Raw genomic sequence first — 24,319 nt, forward strand, 5'->3', positions numbered from 1 at the left:
ATATGATCAGTCCCGCCATGTTAGCAATATAACTCCAATATACAAAATTGCCATCAGTCAGCTCTTTTGAATCAAATCTGGGAAAAATATTATGTTCATTGAGGACCCATTATTTTTCAATGGACATACTGAGTTTGAATGAAATAAGTCCATGCCCAACCAAGGTTCAGAAACGGCAGAAATGCTTGATTTCGATGAGTTTTTAATATAGAATTCATTGCTATTTTGTCATCATGAATTGGATCATAAATAAATGTGTGTGAAGTTTTACTGAAATCTGGCCAGGTATGTCTGAGATGCATATACTGTGCTCCCGCCACTCACAGTTTTCACGTTTTTCTCATGACTAATTTCGTGCTGATGCAGTTCATAACATACAGAGGTAATTTGTAGCTAATACTGGGGGACACTGGTAATATGAGGTTATTACGAAAATACCTGTGTACTGTATGAGTGCATACTTTGAGGTATTTTCGTAATAACCTTATTATTATACATCTTTTCCTTCCAATGATACACCATGGGAAAGCTGAAATCTAAAATATTTAGAAAAGAATCAGTGGAACTTCTTTCTGTGGAATCGGGTCAAACTCTGGTGGCAGCCATGTTTGTTTGTATTATTAGAGGACACTTACGCGTGTAATCATTCCATATTTGGAATTGGTATTTCCTGGTATGGTAGGATGAAAATACAGCAAAATTACTGAACGGTGTAACTTATGGCGTTATGGTGACAGATGCACAATAATGATATATTATTCAATAAAATGCGTCTTTGTTCAGCTGGGGAAAATGCAAGTGATGTTGTGCAACTCAAAATAAAAAATTATTAATACCCTCTGACCCAATTCTCTCAATACCACAAATCATCTCTGGTATTAGCAGCGAATAATCTCTGAATATTCAACAAATATTTACCCGTGTACATCTTAAAAAATGAGGCAAATAGATGTAGTGTAAATGTTTTATTTTCAGTTTCATTTCAATTTGTTGTAATAAAACTAACCTGAGAAAATACATTACCTTAGCATACACAGCATGAATGAAAAAAAGGCACATCAAACCAACTTGTGCTTTTCAATGAAAATTACAGCTAAACTTCATAATAGAATATTATGTGAAATATCAAAAGGTATTTTTTGTACACCTTTCATTTACATAAGTGCATACCCTATCAATAGAGGAAATATAGTAACATGCACTTGTTAACAAATTGGCAAATTATAACAGTTTTCAGTCTACCTATATGTTTTGTATTAAGATTATCAAATAGAACATGATGCATGTTCAATGTTTCACATTTTACACATGGCAAACTTGAATGGTACTCAAAATTGCTAAAATGCAGTGACGAGAAGAAAAAAACTACTTATTTTTGCTTAATTAGACAAATCCTGCACAACAGTGAATTTTAAAATTAGAGTTGGAATTACAGTAAACGAACTTGTACAGAAAAATTAATTTGATTCACATAGTATTGTGATAAAAACAATCAAATGTACAACCAAAATTAGTAAGCTAATTTCATAGTTTGTCACCAGCATACAGCTGCGACATTTCTACTAGATAGGCTTGACACTTGGGTAAACAAATTTATTGCTTCTCATATTAGAGGAAAATTGAAAATGATTCAGTGACGAGGTTCTAATTATTTAATACTACAAGATATATGTTTAATATGTATAAAATTATGCATTTGAATACATGAAAAAAGGTTGGATCAAAGGGAATTTAAACAAATCTTTTTTCTATTACATTATCAGTGATCCTTATGGTAGTAAATGTGGTGTTTATCTTATCAGATTACAACTTTTAACTTAATTGAAATTGTAATCCTTGATTCAGATATGTAAATCTATAATGTAAACACCAAATAAACTGTTGATAACAGAGCCTTGGTTATGTAAGAGCTCTGTGGAAAGGTTTGAAGAAAAACAGCGAATTTTCTAAAAATAATTTTACTTGAATTACTTCATTCGTTCGGAATGACAAATCATCCCGAAAAAGTAAACAAACATTTCCCATTCTATTGATGTGGTTTTGAAACTGAAGGCATTTTATTTTTAGCCTCGTTGTATTTATTACAAACATAGCACAACTATAACAACCTTGCCGTTACCTAAATCTCAGAAACACAAAAACAATTTTGCAAGAACAGTGTAATAAGCAATATAAACAATTTGGTTGTTTCACACACAAGACAATTTTTTTTTCTCCAATTCTAAGGTGCAGTTTCACTTAGCAAATTTATGTGGACTCATCCCTTTGATCAACACATACACCATCGAATTTTGTTATTGTGGAGGGAGTAATGTAAAATTAACTGTAGAATAAGGATAAAAAAATAGGAAGCCAGATTTGTAAATAAGCACCAACATAGGAAGTTACCAAAAACTATCATTTTCATGTAATTTATATTTTAAGATTGTTTTCAGAATTATGTTTTATGTTAGAAAGTGGGAATACAACTTTAAAGCAAGGCCTGCACGACCATTTACATGAATATTCCGGTTATCCCATAATCTTATACTTTATAAAATAAGTTACTTATCGAAGCTGGTCACTATTACAATTTTCAAGTGGTACAACTACAGATACACGTTCACCCAACTGACAATAAGGAAATGACACTTTAACTTGCGTACATACACATAAGCACTGAATCCTTTGCACAGGTATGAATGCGGCTCCATGTACCGTTTCAATATCAGTTCCCCACACCTGAGTATGATTCCCATAATGGTTTTTCATGGGATGCCTTTTTAGCCATACAACTCTGGCTAATATATGGGGCACCTTCTCTATTTTCTCTCCCACAGAAAGAGTGACCTCACTTCTAAATATTTCTTGAATAATACAAGGCCTAGTGTCACTACATAAATCAATTGAACACATGCCATCACTACTCTCGTTACCAACCCACTTGGCCATCACACAGGCAGAACGATTATTACGGGAACGTTCAATGCTATACAGATTTCCAGCATAAGAAACACGCTTGTAGCGTTCTGCAATGCAAATCACATTCAAAATGTTACTTGGATTGTACAGTAAAGCATACATTTCTGTTAGAGCAGAAGTGTCATCACTGTCAAAATAGTGACATTGCTCTGGTGGCAACACAGTAATTTGGTGTTGCTCTCTAAAATCACTTAATGTCAATTCTGCAGATTGCGTCTCAGTGCATCTTTGAACAACATGTTGAAAAGTTGAAGTAGCCTCGCATGTCCCTCGTGACTGCTGACCGTAACCTAGTAGTGTTCGCAGATCAGGGATACATTCTGGCCACGGTTTATCTTCAATCTGCTGTCCTAAAGTAAATTTCCTCATAAGTTGAACAGTTATTCCCTGGTTATTGGTAGGGTAGTTGCCCAAAATACCATTATATCTTTCGAATGAAAAGCACCAAAATGCATAAACAGGCCCATAATCCAACAGACAATCTTTTAAATGGAGATGTAAATGCATATTTATAGTGCATGCTTCACTTCCATGGAGTTGTCTAAAAAACATGCAGAATTTATGCAAATAATCATGTGCCTTTAATACCTGTTCAGTGGATATAACTTTTGAACACATGATTCTGCATGCATTGACAAACAGGCCCCAGCAATTATATTGGTCATTGCTTATAATGTCTTTAAGAGCATATTGAGAGAAAATAAGCACCCAGTTTTTCCACTGGTCAGCAGTGAAACCAGAAAAACCTGACGCAATTTTTCTTGGAATTCTTCCTACATTTCCAGGAACTTTCATACCATCCACTTTAGACTGTATCATACTGAACATGTTGCCATCAATAACACCTTTATCTTTCCATATCTGAGTTACATGTTTAGCTGTGCCAAGAAGAAGGTTGTGCATCGGGTCTATTACATGAAATCTTACTGGATGGTAATACGGCAAATTGTTCAGTTCAGTCCAACGCGCTCCATACTCTCTTTCATGTTTGTTCTGTTCAGCCAGTGTTGCTGCATTCTCCACTTTAACAGCAAATGACTTATGATCTTCATCACATCTAGGTGGGTAATTGTCAGGGGAATAGCCTGAATAATCAGCCTTGGCTCCAAATGTTTCCCGCGGGAAGGTTTTCAAGCATTTACTGCAACCTAGAAGATGAATAATGAACATTTCAAAAATTTAGAAAAATGAGAAGCAGTTATAAATATGAACTTGTTTTCAGAAAATGTGATTTATTACTGTGCATTTAAATTTAATTTAGCATTGGAACACAGTTTGAGCAACAGGAAATTCACAAACTGCAGCGGCCATTGAAATCTATGTACTAGATACAGCAAATAAATATATATGTGATATTCTAATTTGTTAGTCAAAATAACAATTCTGTATACAACATCACAGGGAAATATGATTCACAATGTTACTTGTAGCCAACACTGATTCATCTATGGCCAAGACGATTTTACATTTTATATTTGTGGAATGCATGTTCTGCATTTTTAAAGTACTGTTAAAAATGCAGAACAAGCCTTCGATATCAAACATGAAAGCCATTCAAAAATTTGTATTTCACAAATGCAATTCTAGTGATTCTATGATGCAAAATTTAGATTGTTAATGACTTATATTGTATTCATTGTTATGCTAAATTGGTTCTATTGTTTATCCAAAAGTAAACGAATGAAAACCCCTACTCTATAATGCCCTGGAGAGAACCCTGGTTCATTCCATATTCTGTTTACCTTTCAAAAATTGTGAATTGCTAACTATCTTAAAAAAAAATCATGCCGTTTTTTTGCCAAATCAATTCCAACAGATAGTATATTGATGTGCAACAAGCGCCCAACCCCTTAAAAACATGATTTTGTGATTTTGCTAAATATTAGGCACTTTATGTAAACCCATTTTTCATAAAATCGCAATAGCAGCAAAGCAAAGCAATCGATCTCAATTATTTTATTTTTCTCATAAGAAACTTCGACAAAGGATACTGCATTCAACCATGGAGCTAAAAAAGGAGGAGCAATGATGCCTACTGTTTCCTTTGTGTACTATGATGGTTGGCAATTGTTAAACTGGTAAACTGGTATCTGTTTTTCTGCTATCTGTTTAATCCCTCAATAGCGATTATGCAATTCAGAGTATTTCAACAAATTTCAGAAATTTCAACTGCACAGTGGACGAGTCATAGTGTACATGGTTGGCAGCGAAAACCATACCATCGCACCAATATTCGTGATTTTCGACAACCGCTCGCTGTCGCACGCCAGATTTGACAATGGTTTTCAAAAGCCGATTCTACAAAAAGTTAAACATTTTTGCGGAATTCTGTGGATCATATAAATGAAGTGTTTCAAAAGCTGACTCGTCAGAAAGTATAAAATATAGTCAATCTTCAACTACAAACAATTAAATGTCCAAGTGTCTAGTTTGTGAATGGTGACTTCTTGTTTTCAACAAAAGTCACCGCACATAAGTACAGGCCTTATTTATGATCTGCGCAATTGATTTAATATTTCATCAGAAAATTTTTTCTGTGTAATCTGAACATTACGGCCGGTACACTTGCTTAAAGAAACGGCTTCGAGTTCAAACACCAGAAGTACAAAGGAATTAGGAGCTTAACAATTGAAGTTCATAGGCTTATTTTCCACCACTGCTTCTTCTTTTTTTACCTCCATGATGCATTATTTTAGATCAATTGGTCAAAATATTAATTTCAAACACAAGCTTGAATTTTTGGCTCCTTATGCAGGAGATTCAAGATGATCCAAACCATGTAACCAGTCAAAATTATTTTATTTTTTTCTCATATTAAGAAGCGTTTCAACATATCAAAATGATTGCTTCAAGTACTCACGAAAGAATAATGACAAGCATTTTTGATCAATAGTAGCAATATTTGGTTAAATTTTTCTATGGGCAACAGTGTTCAAGTTAGGGTTCAAAAACAAAAACTTGACTTGGCCTCTATGTACAGTACATGTTGAAGTTTTAGAGGAACACATTTTTAAAGTTTTTAGGGTATAAACATGTGACATTTTGTGTATTAATTATTACTGGTACATGTATAATGTGACACAGTGTCAAACAATTTAGGTCTCTTGCATAATTTCTCAACATATAGTTACGCAGTACAAATTTAAATCACAAACAAAAATCAGTTTGTAACACATTCATCCATAGTTGTGAGTTTATTTATGAGTGTGGATAATAAAAAATATTTTTTCTCACCTCTCAAAGCTCCATGTCCAACGAAACCTCCACATTTCCGACAGGCAGGAATATCACTTGACAGGCACATAACAATTGCTCTGTATGTGTTACCAGACATTGAACCATCTTCTAACTTTACTCCTTCAACCAACTCCTGCAACTCTGCTACAAGTGGCTTAAGATAGGAATTTAAATTTTTCTTTGGTTCATCCGGTCCTGGTAGGACACCAACAAGAATCACATTTTCTGCATTAAAACGTTCCTCTCTGGGAAGGTTATTGATAACCATATAAATGGCCCCTGCTGAGTATGGGCTGTGCTCATATGGTTGAAACCAATCAACATTGAGTGTCAAGCTCAGATCATAATCACTACTAAAGAAACCAGCTTCTACAAAATCTTTCCAAACTTTTCCATCATAAATGTCACTCATAACTCCTTCAGGAATGTTTCTATTTCTCCACTGGTTACATCGATTTAGAAAATTAGGTCTTCTAAGAAATGACTGCAATGTTTGTTTGAGGCTTTTGTAACAGTATAGTTTTATAGGATACAAATATTCTTTCATATTTCCTTTTACTTTCTTCAAAAGTGGAGAATTACAAGGCTGGCGATGTTTTCTCTGTGGGTGCTTTGGAAATCTAATGAAAGAACATTTCAGAGGTATTTTCAGCCCATTTCTATCAGTTCGGTAGCAATCTTGAAATCTATACAATTCTGCACACTTTGGACACACCACATACTTGTCAAAATCATCTCTGTTAAGACCCAGCAATTGTCTAACCTTGTAAAGTGACAGAGGAATGTAACTTGCTAACTCTATTAGCAATGGCAACTCCAAGTGGTCTGAACACATTAGAAGGAACTGTTTCATAAATTTCAAGAGAATTGTGATTCCTCTATCAGAAACGTTGTAACACTTCTGCCATAATAAAAGAAAAAACATCATTGCATCTACAAGTATCTGAAACATTGGTTTCGGTATGGATGAATCTTCATTAGTAGCTGATTCCTCATTCAATAACTCTGCTTCTCTCACATCTTCATCAGATTCCCATATTTCACTGCAGCAGGATTCTGGGTCTCCAGCTGTTTCCTATTGACAAAATGGACTTAAGAATAAACCTGTGTTTTATTTACTTTTATTTGTTCAAACAATGCAACGTAACAATACAGGGTCGGCCTGTACAATACACATGTTATATCTTTTAAACTAGCAAATAATTATGAAGACTAACAATTTTCCATTTGTGTAATAGTTTTACAATAATACAATACATATGCACATATACACATTTATACTAGTATTGCTGAATACTAGCATAGCTTGAATGACTTTGCATAACGCAATGTTCAAAATCAGGGCGCTAACTTGACTGCCTGCTAATGAATTGAGACTTATAAAGAAAGACTTGTTTATTTTTATAAAGGCAGTGTAGTTACTGTCACTGTTACATAACAATGATTGGCAAGGGTTTATTCGCAAGTGACCAGTTTCTTTTCAGTCTAGTTCTCAGTAGCAGTGTTGAAATCTGTATACTTGCCTTTGTTCTAGGTCTTACAATGGATGTACATCCATGGTCTTACATAGTCAAAAAACGTTTAATATAACTACTCAGCAAGTTACAGTATTTAAACATAGTTGAACTCTTATGACCCTGCCCTTGTTGTATAATATTATTCCATTTACCATCGTTTCAATATCAATATGCATGGTCATAATTAATGTTGTTTTGGGAAAAGCAAATCTATTGAAAGTCCTTGATTGATGTAAATATCTTACAGGAACATTGGTGTCTAATTTGTTTAATTATTTTAAGGGACATAATTTCCAGCTTTATTAAAAGTATTTTAGTATAAAAACAAATGCCTCATCTCAGAAAAAAAGTGCTGCATTTAGATTAGATTAGATTCATAAAACATCCAAGAAAATCTTAGCTGGGATCAGTGACCTTTAAATGTCTAGCATCAGTCATGGAGTTAGCTCCATGCACCAGTGAGCAGTCAAGTAGAATATTTATCAGATTTTCTCAATTTTTCTCATATTTTTACACAGGATATCTGTCACTTGAACTAAGGGAAAATTTTATATTGATGAATAAGGTGACCAAATTTGATAAAGTTTGGAATAGAATTAGTAAGTTATTGTGCGCACATTAACAATTATTAACAATGATGACGACGAAGACAACAACAACAAAGCTGACAGACTTTTTTCCCTTAATATACCTTTCCCTTCCATCTTTGATGATACAGGAAAGGTAAAAATATATGTCAAAATTGGAATTTGTTGATGTTGACACTGGGTATTACATGCAACCTCAGTCCTCAGAACAAACTGTGAATGACTTTGTTTATGGTGTGAATTGGGAATCAACAGCATGCATGCGTTTCTGAAAATACTCTATCTACGTTGTGTGTTTTTGTAAAGTCAGTTTTGTGCCAAAAGTGCGATAGAATAAGTTTGGGTCTATTTATGAATATTTTTTGAATGTAAAATATTTGTGAACTCTTTTCTACATCACTGGTTCTGGCAATGCATGTAGCAGACAGTAACAAATTTAAAATCTTAAAAACAGATCATATTTAGCTTACAGAATTTAACGGTTCATAGCCTGTACTAAGCACATAGGCTAACATTTGTTATCCCTTATAGCTTGTGCTAAGCTGTGCACAAATGCAACTAATAGAGTGGACTTTGTTACCAATCTGTTTTTTTTACTGCTATCTGAATCTGTGCCAACAATCATGGAGCTTTTAGCTCCATGCAACAATTGAATCAAGAATAACAAGCCAAGGTAGACAAGACAGCATTTCTGAGAGCCAAAAAAAAAATATTCTGAAATCATCTGCGCAATTATGCCTAATAACAATAATTATGAAGTCAATTTGCTTGCAAGCCATGAAGTCTACCTCCCAATGTTTAGTGGAAATCGTTGTACTATCATATACATACCCTGAATAATGTTTCTGTATCAATATCAACTGTCTCATGAATAGCATGCTGTTCATCTTCTACATCAGATTGAGTGTCAGAACTAATGTAGTCTAGATCCTCAATATTCCTTATTGTTAGAATATCACTGAAAAAAATTATTAATTTATTCAAGGAATTGAATTGAATAATAATGGTATCCATCTACTAGTATGTCACATAATTTGACAATGCAGAAGCATTTACTTTGTGTAATAATATGTGACAATGTTCTTATCAGAATAAACTTGGGTTGAAACAAAAGGAAAAGGAAAGCCAGTTAAGAGACTTAAGTGGCCACTTGAGAGGCATGGAAGGGCTCCTTTCATTGGTACCTTCCATAGCCTGTTCATGGAACTATAAACTATTATGGTTTATAGTTCCATGACCTATTCAACAGGGTTCTGCACAGCCAGATTTGAGTGCTGATTGCTCATTAATATTCATTCTTGTCATCCTATGAATTACGAATTAAATTGCTTTAAACAAATTCAATCTGTTTTTCTTTTCTAATAGAATGTTGTTAAATTACACTAATAGTGATAAATAATTATTTCTTGGATCGCCTACTCAACATAGGTTCTGAATTCAATTTTATGAACTAGTCATGAAGACAAAAATATCAACAAAGCTTTCTACACTAGCTGCAATGATAAACCTTCCTCCTGTTTATTTATTAGTCTTTCCTTCCATTATCTTGATGTATCACTTATTCCAATTGAGTTTGTTTGTTAGATAAAACCGAAATTAATACACATTAGGCTGAACATGGTGTCTCAAGTCAAGATTTGTTCTATTGTGAAAGCCCAGACATCTATAAGTACACTTATAAACAATAGAGATTATTTTTTTGCAAGTCTCCCTGTAGTAAACAGATCCAGCCAAGCTTTGTTAAATTCATGTTTTCCTAAACTTACAGGTTGATTTACTCATGGAACTATAAACCCCAGGAAGAACAACGAAACTAAGAGGATTAAAAAAACCTTTGTCTTAGTTTATCTTACAGTGCTTTCGCTTTTGTTTCCACAACATTAGTCATACTCCATGTTAATTGCCGCCGATACGCCCGTATCAACTTTGCTGGAAAAAAAACTTGAAAAAAAAATTTCATATCTGCGCAGTAAAATATTTCGTTGCGCAAACAAGATGGTCTGCAGGGTGACCTTCAGTGTACCGGAAATCATGCAACGAGTTGGAGTTTTAGCGAGTTTTCATAATTTTCAATGTCGTATTTAGATTACGAAAAATAAGGTTGCGAAAGTTTGCGAAACATGGTGTTTGGTTTGCTATTTGTTGTCGAAATATCCCGACTTATTATCCGTGTTTCCCTTCGATCGCCAGAAGTGGCAATGTGTGTTTTTTTTCCTGTTGAATGTCGCTCATTTATCAGTGTTCTTGTCTTGGCGCCATGGTTTTTTTTTATGCTATAACCGAAACAACTCGATCACGTGATCTCCCGACGTCGCCGGATTGATTCCGAAAATGACCGATAGTCGGAGATAAACGTTCATTTGCGTAAATCGGCTTATTTTTTAATGCGACGAAATAAACAGTCAAAATAAACATTCAACATCGCGGCAACTATCATAGTTCAAAGGAAACGAAGTGGTTGTTCTTCCTGGGGTTTATAGTTCCATGATTTACTAAAGTGGATATATGTGACTATGAATATCTCAGCAGTATATAGTATATATGTATGACAATAAATAGTACATGAATTGAGATTTTGACCAATAAAAGTCAAAAACACAAACCAGTTAAAGACTAGGCTAAGCTCGAACAATTACTAGTAACCGCTGTCAATCAATGTCACATGCCTTGAACCACTGAAACAAGGTGCATCATCTAAAGTTTCTAAACTTCACAAACATTGACAAATTCTCTAATGTATTTCTCATTATCACATAGCAGATTCAGCAAAGACAATGACAAACCTATGGAAAGAGTTCCTTAAAGTCTCCCCCATTCCAAATCTAAACCCTGAATCTCTTACTCTAGCCATATGATGTAATTTTATATGCCCCTCCAGATTACTATACATGCCCTGAGTTGGAGCATATGCAATTAAAATGACAGCGAAGAACTGGAGAGGCAGGGGTAGAATTAGCTTCAGGTGATGTGGCTCTAAGGAACTCTTGCCCACTGGAAAATGCATGTACGTTTATACGATTTATAGACATCTCGACCCAGACACCCTGGACATTTCGACCCACTGCATCGACGTGACCCTATCTCAATGTGGCAAACCTCTATTTAGTTCAAAGTTGATCGACATCTATTGATTTGAAACACCGGCCACAGAGAGAAATCAAATGCAATGGGTCAATCCAAAAAATGACGACATTGTCAGGGGTTACGTGCTGTGAAATGAACAACGAAAGTACATAACCGCCACAGTCCGCTTCATGTATATGACATTGAATGTTTAGTTTGATTATTGATAAATATACATTCACTGGTAGACTGTTGCTTTCATGTTGTGTCAAACAGGATTTAAAATTGTCTTTCCCGGGGTTTATTTTCCCTTGTCATATATTCAATGTATGTTTGTTTTGTCATGTATCACAACTGAATGTCAAAGCTGACTGTTTTGGCTGTGTAGGTGGGTCGAGATGTCTAGGGGCACTGTGTCGAGTTGTCCAATGAAAAACAGGTCGAGATGTTCAGCCTTGTTTATACCTACCTAGATGCAGAGTCGGAACATGGTGCACATACACTCATCGTTTCCGTCATTGTAGTACCCCCACTTTGGATATCGGACTCTTCTGCTGGTATTGCCGGCGACGGCGGGTTGTCAACCAAAATCGGCGCGGTTTTTTCACATTTTTTCCAATGACCATAGGGGTCAAAATACGATCGTCTATGCTCATAATAAGCAGATTTCTGCAAAAACTGACCACAGTGGCCACACTCTTTAGCTTTATAACGACGATTGTTCATAATGTATGGAGAAACAAAGACTAAAACTTTCGTATACAAATACTAATTTCCAAGCTGACCGAGCGCCTCCAGACTGTCAACTTCCGTTTATCAAGGCCCCTCGTGTTGCTAAGTATTATCACAATCGATTATGCGAATAAAATAGCTGAACTGAAACTTTTGAAAAATTTATTTAAATCCATAAAGTTATTTACTAGTATACGGTATTTTGTAAATCATATATGTACATCAAAAAGTGTACATACACGCTGCATAAATTCAGCTAAAGCATAAACCTATATAATAGGTAACTTAGGGCGTCTTCTCATGGCATGACGGGAAATGTGTGGTTCATTTAAATCTGTTCACAATTAGAAATTGTATTTACGTAACTCTCGTCATTCTGCCAACACTATCAAGTTTTATTTGCAACTTCACAATGATGAGACGCAATCGACCACTTTCTAGACAGGATATTTTAGATGACGTTTTAGTCAACCCAGCTACTGGCGTAAGAGATTTCAACGGGGATCCCAATGTCCCGTGGAATGAAGATGACGGTGTTCAACCATTTTCTCCTGGACCGCTCCGTGGTCATCAACTTGCCAACGGTGCATTTTCCTCCAGAACACCATCTTTACACAGTACTCCAAGCCCAGACATGAGATTTCTAAATCGACGAAGTCATGAGAGTGCTAGTAGCAATGAAGGATCACCAGTTGTGGGCAATGTTCAAGGTATTGTTATATGTTGTAATGTTACTTTCTTGTATTTTAGAGCATCGGCTCATGGCCTATGTAATAACCTATATTTTTCAGTGACCCTACCAGTTTTTTATCTTATGATTGTCAAGTGTTTTTCTAAAATTCAGATTGTTTTGGGCTCTAACCAGATATTACTGCTGACTATAACATTTTACCATATCATGCCATATTAAGCCCATTGTCGACGTACATTGTACCCGACACACTTGTCATTGTCTGCTACAATCATGTGTTTCATTTCCTAGTATTTGTTTATATACATGGCATTGTTCTCTTCAACGACTTTCACACCTTTCTTAGGGTAGGGCATGGCTTATTATGCTAGTTTAAAATCTAGTGACGTCATGTTATGACCAAGGCTAAACAAAGCTGGTAAATTTAAAAGAAGATTGCTTGAGTCACAAATTATTTTGTCTTGAGTTATTACATTTATAATATGCACAAACCTAAATTTTACTAAACTTGCATGTACTGCACTGTATAGGAATGCAGTTTTGAAAGGAATAGCATATTCTCTAAGACAGACCGGAAACAAGACAAAAACAAAAGATTTTTTGAAGTTAGCATGGGGGTAATATAGTTGCTAAGTATTATCGTCAGGAAAAGCTATTGTTTAAGCTAGTCAGTGATTGGTTGCTGGCAATGTTTGGGGGATTTTGACCAGTTTGTGACGTAGAATTGACTTGAATTGGAGAATTTGAATAAAAAATGTTTGCAATGTTAATCACCTATCTTAAACAGAAGCTTTCAAACACTCCATTAAACATAATTTCTGGGGGGTAATTCTATTATGTAATTATCTTTTACCCAATGAAGATGTTTCCCCTTGCATAAAGGGACATAGGAAATCTTTTGAAAATATTCTTTTAATAAATTTATAAGATAACTCTTCATGTATGTCACAAACTTTAAATACTGTTAGCACCAATCACAAGGTTCCATCATGGTTAATTTTTGACCAAATGAACACAATTGATCAATATCTCTATAGTCTTTATTTTACTGAGCTAGATGATGTCATATTATTTAACAGTCTCAGTACATGTACCGTAATTGCATTTTTGCATTTAATTTGATTATTTTATAATATCAAACATATCTCATTATCGGAAAAAGCTTTCATGCAATTATAAATAGTTATTATCAATATTTTTTCTTTTAGGGCAAGTCGCTATAAATACATTTCTTGAAGGTCTGAAGAAAAATCAGGATGCCTTCCAAGAAAAGGTTTTAGAAAAAATTAACATTCTTGTGGAGAAATCAAATATGCAAGTAGTTGAAAAAAATATTCCGCAAGACTGTAGTGGTGAGTCAACTACCAGTAATATAAGAACTCCACGTGAACTTAGTGTAAGTAAATTTCTCTTATTTATAATCACCTGAAGTATCTTCACTATTGTTAATCATAGGATTAGAAATTCCATTTGATCATATCATGTGCATTTTCAGTTCAGCTGTAAGCAAAGTTTATATTTTCTAGTGTTTTTTTCCTACTGGTATAATTTATTCACTATTGTTTCATTTGTTGAGATATAAACAATATGGTAACTGGAAGTCTACAAGCACTTCCCGGCAAAGTGAAAGAGCAAACAGTTGTTCATCCATAAATTTTCTAAACTATTGTCTTCACTATTGTGTACAGCACACAATTACAGTAATTCCGATCACAGCTATTTTTTTAATAACCATGTTCCAATCACAAAAATGAATATATGAACAAAAAATAGAATTAGAAATTAATGAGTGAGTTACTTGTGTAGTCAACATGCTTCTCCTTAAGAATAATGATGTACTTAGGCCAGGAAAAAAAACCTCTGTTTTAATTTTTAATCGCGCTAAAATGGGGGGGACAGGGATCTCGCCAGCCCAACGTGAGTGCCGGTCGGTCATGAATATTGATGAGCTATATGAATATTAATTAGCAATGAATATTAATGAGTTCAGTCGCAGTGTAAAATATTTTTGAAATTATTTCACAATTTAGAAGAGTTTTTAATGTAAAAATTTAAAATATTCAAAATACGAATGCTGCAGACTAAAAAACAGAAACAAATAAATTATTGTTGCAATATTAATGTCTATTGTAAAAAGTTAAATAAAACGCATTTGAAACGTTTCAGCCAGGAATATGTTCACGGTCTTATTTACTCTAAATACATTCTCCTTCAAAAAATCGACCACATAATTATTTGGAGTATTGTTGTAATTTATTATTCGTACCATCAACTTCTATATTCACAGTAATGAACGAACAAATAAAACTTCTGAACTTTCAAAGTTACGATGTGACATAACTTACTTCACGATGTTATTCACCGATTATACCAATAATTCCTCTTACTCAGTCATGATGCCAAGCAAAAAAATTTACTTATTTAAATTTGACTTAGTTTTATCGGGAGTGAATATTTTTGATCACTCGATCGCTTCTGTCAAAAAACACAGCCCGCCATAATGTTTGTGACGTATTAGTTGACAGGCACGTGTTCTTTGACCTGATGGATCAATAATTCCATTAACCAATCAGAATGCCGCATGGTAATGCCGGTAGAATCCAAAGTTTTCCGAATGGTTGTGATCAGTTCAAATGTACTTAACCAAATCACGCAATAAACACGTTGATTTTTTTCTTGAGTAGCGTAAACTGATCGTGAACTCCGCTTTGACCATGTTATATCGAGGTAGAATTGATTTTGAAAGAATTTTAGCTTTCAATCTAATTAAGACTGTCTATCACAGAAAGTATTTACTTACATACAAAGAGGTGCTAATTTCACAAAATTGACTAGCCGCTACGGATCGTGCAACTAGGTCTATTGCTTACAAATTATAATCCACGACTGGCAGGAAGCGTGTCGGTCGGTACATAATTAAAATAACAATCGGACAATAGTTCTGGTCGGGAGCATTTCCGTGGTGGCCACTAATTTTGAGTGCCAGTCGGGGCTGACCACCACCGAACAGCGTGGCGAGATCCCTTGGGGAGATTTGAGACAAGTGCGAGTACAAGCGCATTTTGGAATGCTTCAGAAGGAAAGAAAACGTCTGAGGCATATACTGTAAAACATGTCTTTTTCACAAGCATGTCTTTTTTGCGAATTTAGTGAGAGAATTGATTTCCTAATTCAAGATGTTGCTAATGACTTCAAAATGGCCGGCAAACATAGAAATCAACAATGACAAGAGAGATTCGCTAAATCAACATTTCGCTATTGCGTCATTTCACACACATTCGCTAAAATTGCATGCCACTTTTTCAACATGTTTTACAGTAGTTCAAAATGATGCGCGTGGAAACGAGAAACAGAGATATGTTTTTTCTAAGCCTTACAAATGTGTTTCACTTTCTTGTGTGTGTATGAATTCAAATGCATGCTATTAACTTGATACATACTGTATATGATTCTGTGTGCATTTTTAGTATGCAATTGTGCATTTTTCTGTGATGCACTCAGCATTGTTGACAAAATTGGTGTGTAATTCAAAATATTTTATATTGCAGCGAACATTGAAAAATTTATCAAAACAAGATGGCTACCAGTTCATACCAGAAGAGAGGCAAGTATTCTTTATAGAAGCTACTCTTGCAGGATTTAGAAATGCATAATAATATTTGTATTGCAGTGGTATCATGTCAAAGATGGAAATATTATACTCTACTTTAATAACTCTATTTCTATTCGAACATCCATTATTTTGATATTAACTAATTACCAGGTATTAAATGTAATCTATTAATTCAAAATTTTCAAAAATCATTTAAATTGCCTATCCAAACTAACCCTTGGCAGATTGAACCATTACAGTGTGTAGTGAATGGGTGCCCTTAACAACAAGGAGAGGAAATGCGACAAAATAAATAGGCAATCAGTTATCTTGAATCAAAATACAGTAGGGCGTTTTTTGTTAAATGGTAACCCAATGAAAAACAGATCACGCAGTTTTTCAAGATAAAAAGTCTCACCGATCACCAAAACCAAGCAATTGAGTTATTACTAGCTAGTTTGTTGCAATGAAGACAGTTTCATTAGAAATTTTGTAAGTAATCGTGCTACATGTCACTATTTCGAACATTTTGTTCTTTAGCTTAGCATGCAATGTTACACAGCATCTGATAGGGCACCTTTCCAATAGGTGCACCCAATCAAACTTGGCCTTTTTAACATAAAATACGCGTTTACCCAGGCTGATCTTGCACGGGTTGGTGAAGTCGACAATGATTCGGCACCAACAAATCGTGCCTTTCGGATGATGTTAAATAGCGCACTATTTTTTGTGTACATTAAATTGTTTAATCCTTTCTTCTATTGTAGAATTGAATCTGTGCGAAATAGTGGTGTGAGAGAAAAATTGAATAATGTTTTAAAGGACAAGTTTCAAGACAAATTTACTCATTTAGAGTATCAAGGTATGTTAATATTTATATTGGTTTTGTTAAGTTACATTCACCAAGTGGCCCAACGAATGACCAAATTTACATACACATTTCCAACAATCAAGATTTCAATTCAAGCTAAAAGCTTCATTGATTCAAGTCATTTGGTGCTAACTTCACCTCCTGGTGGACAAAGTTGGTTGAACTACTCATTCAAAATAATCATAAAACAAATTAGAATGAAGCTGGTTCAGTCTGCATGTAGTCTCAATTAAATTAGCAAGAGGGAAAAAATGAGCAATAGTTTAATAGGTATGACTTTCCCAGTCGTTATTAAGCATGCAGCTTTGCTAATGTATATATTTTCACAAACATGAGATATATAATAATATGATCAAGTATTTTTTCATACATTTGCTTGGGAGATTTAGTTACAGACACACAGGAGCTACATTCACACATGTCTAAAAAAAACTCCGGTGTTGACACTGTTTTTTTGTGGTGGAAATATTAGTCTGCTGAATTGTCAGCTCACGTTCTCACTTAGAAAAAACACCGGTGTTTGAGGATTGAATGCTGGCCTTCCACCTAATATTTTGTGTTGTTCATCCCAAAATGGCACAGTTTTCAAATCTCTACCGCTTCTGTTGTTGTGCTCAGTCACTTCTCTGTACTTATACGTAAAGTTTTGATCTTCCGTTGACATTGTAATGACTTCCTGTACAACCCCTTTCCAGCCGCTTTTCTGCAATCACAGCATATACTCTACCATCATTCCTTGAAAATATTAGATTCTCTCCATACAGATATCAGTAATCATGTTTCTTCGTCTGACCAGTTCAAAATTCGATCTGTAACCTCTGACGGCATCTTGTGTAATGACAAGCATAAATAAGTTGGCGATAGAGGGTGTTTGTCCGTCATATTGTGTTCACATTGTGCTGTGCATGAGCCGGTGTGACAGCTGCGTTAAGGATCTAGTCCACCCCTTTTACCACAGTGTCAAAAACGCTGATGCCACAACGGCGTATTCTATTCACACACACATTTTAACAACGATCTCAAATAAAAGGCAGTTTCTTATTGTTTGTTCTTCCATAAAAGAAGGTGATATTTTTTATGGTCATGATAGTCAAAAATTAATTTCAGTAAAAACGCTATAAAATGTTTCTGTGTTTTTGGAGAAATATCTCCAAGAGAGTGAAAAAAATAACTTGCTAACTTGAACAAGATAGCATATCACAAAACTAATTTATTCAAGATTTTCTATGTTAAACAACTCACCAGTACAATCAGTTCTTTAATCATGGGGCGGGCTGTTGTGACAGCATTTGTTTACCTACAACATATACACTGTACATGATATACTCTGCCTATGGAGAGTATTGTTATCTGTTTTTTGATAACAAAGTTGGAGCTAATTGTTTTGCATCTTGATAAACAAATTGGATGTAGTGTTGACTATGTTAAACAGAGATTCATGTGTGGTTGTTGTTTTGTTATATAGTATATATGTGATGAGGATTGACTAGCATATACCGGTACTATCCTATGCTGTGTGTCACAGTCCCATAATACTGGAGGGGGTTTCGTTATATGAATTATATTTGTACATAGTTGTAGTATACATTTATATAGTACCACTGTCACTATTTAATTTTCAAAACTATCATTCAACATAGACACTTCAAAATATATACACAGCATAGGGGCAAGTCAATTTAAAATTCTGTGTTCACCTTTCTTGTCATCATTGCACTTTGAAACTAGTAATGTTAACGTTCTGACCATGATGCGGACAAGTCTTTTTGTTATGCAAAAACCACAGTGCCTATAGTCTACAAAGAATGAACTAACATTAAAATGGCAGAAAAACGTCCAAGTAAATGAAGACACTGAGAAAACCTTGAAATCTAAATACTAGTACTTACTATAGTGGGAGTCTTTGTGCTATTAATGTGATCTTGCAACAGTCAGATTACCAAGATATAATGAACCTTGATGGCCAACAAATCAATGTGCAACTTGAATCCTTTGTTTCAGTCCATCTCTCAACCTGGTATGTAAATGTTCAGAGGACCACATAGACTTTATTTCTGACTTTTCAAAGCACGTTTATGTCTGCTAAAGTTCCCTCACCACCGAATGACTATGTACACAAGACTAAAAACATCTCATTCATTGTTCAACCTGTTCAGATGCCTTGAAAATTGGTTATGATCTGGAATATTTTTTCCATGGCATGACGGACATTTATTCAGAATTGCTGTTTTGATGTGGTGTTTGTGAGGAGTTATCACTGGAATTAAAGGCAGATGCTGAGGTGTGTCATAGTCATGCACAGATTCAACTGATCTGGAAGCAGTACATTGCACAAGAGACAGTAAATCATTCTGATTTCTCCAATTAGAATGTTTTTGAATGTGACCACAAGTGTCCTGATGTGGTTTCAACAAGATGGCCCATAGTTTCACAAATGTAATAAAAACAATGACTGTAAATGTAAGATCTAGTCATCCCCTACCAAAGGCATCACAACTATCATTAACAAACCTCTTAAGATACTGGAAATGTCTACTCATTTGTGTCTACAGAATATGATGAGTCTTCCCTATCAGCTTTTACAGCATACTACCATAGCAATGTGAAGATGAGACTCCTGTTGGCACATTGTGTTGTCAAATACCTTTTCTACAAATGAGTTATTCAGAGAATATTGATAAATCATGATTCAGGCAATATCCTGCCCAAGAGAATGTTATTAGCATACTGCAAAAAGTTATTGATGTCACATCAGAAAAGCATGAATTTACATATATATCGTTAGTACCACCCATGATGTTTACTTATCTGAACATCTTGATTCTCCTAGATGTCAGCACAGATGATTAAACTAATGTTTGCAAATCACCTTCTAATAATGCCTCCATCTTAGATGAAGACAGTGGTACCACTATTGAATATTCATCACTTCTCACTGTTGTTGTGCATGACATGGAATAAAAATGGATATTTCGTGGTATATTGCTTGGCAAGTAGATATTAGAAAGTATATCACATGGTTGATGTCATTAAAACTATACTGGGCATAATAAATTATGATTCACTGAACTGAACCGTGTCATCCAGCTACACTGAATACAATGCCAGGTTCCCTGCACGGGAGTGCTGGCTCCAGTCCTCTCTTTCAAGGTTTTGAACAGAGCCATTCAGCTACACAAAGAACATGCCACATTCACTGCACTGAACTGGTCCTGTCCTGGCTGCTATTGCTTTCAAAGTTTTGAATGGTGCCATCCAGCTACACCGAGAACGTGCCATGTTCACTGCACTGCTCCTGTCCTGGCTGTTATTGCTTTCAAGGTTTTGAACTGAGCCATCCAGCTACACTGAGAACCTGCCACATTCACTGAACTGGTCCTGTCCTGGCTGTTATTGCTTTCAAGGTTTTGAATGGAGCCATCCAGCTACACCGAGAACGTGCCATGTTCACTGCACTGCTCCTGTCCTGGCTGTTATTGCTTTCAAGGTTTTGAACTGAGCCATCCAGCTACACTGAGAACCTGCCACATTCACTGAACTGGTCCTGTCCTGGCTGTTATTGCTTTCAAGGTTTTGAATGGAGCCATCCAGCTACACCAAGAACATGCCATGTTCACTGCACTGCTCCTGTCCTGGCTGTTATTGCTTTCAAGGTTTTGAACTGAGCCATTCAACTACACTTAGACGTGCCAGAATAGATATTGTAAGATACGCCATCTGATATTTGGGATTTATATGATGTGAATATGTTTGGCAAAGGTACAACTGAATCGTTGCGTCATGTAAGATCGCAGTGACACATTTTATGCATACCATGCTGATGCTCACAAGAACATTCTAAGCTGAGCAACATGTGAATACAGATAGTTGATAGGGTATAATCTTGAGAAAACTTTCACAGTCACTTCAACATGTTGACAGTTTTATCTGGCGAGTGACAGAATAACTTGCATTTGAAATAATTTACACCTGTTCCATTTCACATTACTAAAACATTTATTGTGTATTTCACAGTTGTTGTACAAAACTGCATGCTATTGCGTAATGTATCACTTATTATATAATACATTAAGTATTATATTGCATATTACAAAATATGAATGTTATTTTGGAACAGGTGTGGGAGATGTATGTTAAATGTAGTTGTGCATGGTATATGCATGTTTAATGTAATCAAACATATGGTCATTAGGGCAATATCACGATTTGTTGTTGGCCCTTATATAATGATTATGCCCTCACATATTTAGATCTGGCATACTGTGGTCAGGTAACAAATGTAATCTCGCCCTCACAAAAATTATTTAAATATAACTCAAGGATGTATTTTGTTTGGGGTTGAATGAATCCTCGCCGGTCATTAATTGCACACATACATAATATTTGCATGCCTTAAAGCTACAAAATGTGCAACAATACATATATTCTTTATACATAGCCTACTAAACATCATAAAAAATAACTCCATTTGTATTCATATTGGTACCCGGTACCACCATGCTAATTATTTTTTATCAATATCAAGTGCATGCTTCCTGAATTGTTATGATTAATACATTTATTAACTGGCAACCATTATTCAACTTTGAATATTGCAGATCTTACTCATCTGTGCTAACAAAATCTTTTTATAATGATTTTTTTTTTTTTTTTGTACCTGTTTGCGAGTCATGGGTGAACGTTTAGTAAAGGAAATAAGTACATTCACATTGTATTTTCACTTATATTGCAGTTTCTGTGACACAAAGATACAATAGTGAAAGGGTAAAATTCCGTGAAAGTCAAAATCCTGATTTTGGCGACCAACAAAAATCGAGAAGAAGGATTCGAAGCAGACAGCATAAGGTAATTATCAGCTACTATAAGTGTGAATACTAAATTTTTAAAAGGTAAAAGTAGTGTTGAAAAAAGTTTTGACATCAATCGCAATGATTAACAGTTCAAATGTATTTTACCTACTTATGCATTGAACAGACCATAACCTTTGCATTGACCATAATATACCGGGAAGTGATTTTGACAGAATTTTAGCTTTCAAATTGAAGGACTTGTGTATTGTCAGAAAGTGTTTACTTACAAACAATTGGGTATAATTTTACAAAATTGACTTTTTCTGTTTATAAGACACAACTTGGTTCATTGTTTTACAAATTCTAATCCACGACTTAAAGGATGCATGCCAGTCAGTGAGTAATTAAAATGATAATTGTCCTGGTCATGAACATTTCAGTGGTGGTAGCTAATTCTGAGTGCAAGTTGAAGCCGGTCACCACCAACCAGCTTGGCAAAATCTCTGACTAAATGTGTTTGTCTAATATCCCATCTTCGATGATGTTTTTAAAGGTAATATTTTCAGGCTAGCCCATTGAATTGTTTGGTGCATTTGGTAAGCCTACATACAATATTACAATTGAAATCATCAGTAAAAACAAGAAATAATGATTTTAATGTAATGGTAAGCATTAGTTTGAATGAAAGTTTCAAATAATAATAAACATGAACGCATTGGTTTGGTAGCAAATGACCACATGCTATACCCTACTTGTTGTAAAAATATTATTATTCTGTTGCGATTATAATAGCATAAATGTCAGTTTATTATGAAATGCAAGTAAAATCAAACTTATTTTCATTGTTAGCAAATGTTTTTGGTTGCAAGAAAACATTTCATGCAAAATAATGTTTGCTTTTTGCACGTGAGGCTGACATTTGACCTGGCATTTGTTAACCATCAGAATGCTCGGTGATTTGAGCCGAGCATATTATCAAATATTAGCAAATTATCGCCACACAAAAGTGTTGTAGTACTATCAAATCTACAGTAAACAATAGATATATCAGTATCTGACCATGTTTGACAGTAATCCTTATTTAGAAAAAAAATGCTTTATATTGCACATTGTTTACTGCTATTGTATAGCTTACAGCTATATTAAATGACTGATAGTAGTCAGCAATTTTGCAAATCATGCTGCAAATTGTAAACTACAGTAATATTCATATTTCAAAAATGATGTATTTTATATCTACAGTTAATGAAAAGACGGCAACTAAAAGTTTTAGAGAGTGAGAGGCCTATATGGAAGCACGTCAAGGCAGAGCTTATGTCAGAAGAAGAGGGCGAGATTGACGGAGCAGTGCTATGTCAGAAGCCAAGTTGGCGAACGGACAAACTCAATGAAATAATAAATACAATTGACGAGCGCTTAAAAGCGAACCCAAAATTTAGGGTCTTGATGAATCGACGAAAATACGCTCAACGCCCATGCAGCCGACCTCGGCCAACAAAGTACTTTCCTGCTGAACTGGTTCAACCAGAATAGTTTTTTGTTAGCTCCGATGTCGAGCGAAGCTTATCATATGAGTGATTGATTGTCCACCGCCATCCATTGTCCGTGTCAACTTTTTACTTTTTTGACTTCTTTTTGAAAACTACAAACCTGAATGCGTTGATACTTGGTGTATATGTACATTGGGTAGACCTCTCTTAGATTTGTTCATTTCATGATGTTTCCTTCAATTCTCTAATTTTAATGAATATTTTTGTCTTTTTTGGCAAAAATTGACATTTCAACTCCTTATTAAAAACCGCAAGTTTGATTGTTTTGATATTATAATATAAGTACTAGAGGTCAGGTAGACCTCTCTGAGATTTGTTCATTTCATGATATCTTCAATTATTTAATTTTGATAAATATTTTTGTAATTTTTGGTAAAAAGTGATATTTTAAATTTTTTCAACACCAAGTCTGATTGCTTTGGTAGTAAACATATTGTCATCTATGCGTTCCATTGTATTGTAACCGATCGCAGTTCAGAGTTGGGGAATAGTTTCAGTTTTTGGGGAAAAGGAAAGTAATATATTGACCTGGTTCAGATCACAAGTTTGATTGCTTTGATATTATAATATAAGTACTAGAGGTCAGGTAGACCTCTCCCAGATTTGTTCATTTCATGATGATATCTTCAATTATTTAATTTTGATGAATATTTTTTTCATTTTTGGTAAAAAGTGATATTGCTTTGATACTATACATATTGTTCATTTTATAATTATATCTTCTGTTC

General features: G+C 34.8%; 1 protein-coding gene and 1 pseudogene across 1 annotated transcript; one reads left to right on the forward strand and one right to left on the reverse strand.

Annotated features, from left to right (window-relative positions):
- Positions 1-3,629: 3,629 nt before the first annotated feature.
- LOC146726086 (uncharacterized) lies at positions 3,630-7,132 on the reverse strand (annotated as a pseudogene).
- A 5,377-nt stretch (positions 7,133-12,509) lies between these two features.
- On the forward strand, positions 12,510-23,574 carry LOC146726087 (uncharacterized). The gene is made up of 6 exons (XM_085496281.1): positions 12,510-12,807; positions 13,997-14,184; positions 16,337-16,392; positions 17,148-17,242; positions 21,984-22,096; positions 23,284-23,574. Exons 1-6 carry the CDS (start codon positions 12,510-12,512, stop codon positions 23,572-23,574), a joined length of 1,041 nt encoding a protein of 346 aa, XP_085352407.1.
- Positions 23,575-24,319: the final 745 nt, after the last annotated feature.

Source organism: Saccoglossus kowalevskii, unplaced genomic scaffold, assembly GCF_978046115.1.
Source record: "Saccoglossus kowalevskii unplaced genomic scaffold, keSacKowa6.1 SCAFFOLD_42, whole genome shotgun sequence".
NCBI lineage: Eukaryota > Metazoa > Hemichordata > Enteropneusta > Harrimaniidae > Saccoglossus > Saccoglossus kowalevskii.

Coding starts and splice junctions, on each gene's coding strand:
- LOC146726087 (XM_085496281.1), top strand. CDS start 12,510: ATGATGAGACGCAATCGACCACTTTCTAGACAGGATATTTTAGATGAC. Junction 14,185..16,336: donor GAACTCCACGTGAACTTAGT/GTAAGTAAATTT, acceptor TTTATATTGCAG/CGAACATTGAAAAATTTATC. Junction 16,393..17,147: donor CAGTTCATACCAGAAGAGAG/GCAAGTATTCTT, acceptor CTTCTATTGTAG/AATTGAATCTGTGCGAAATA.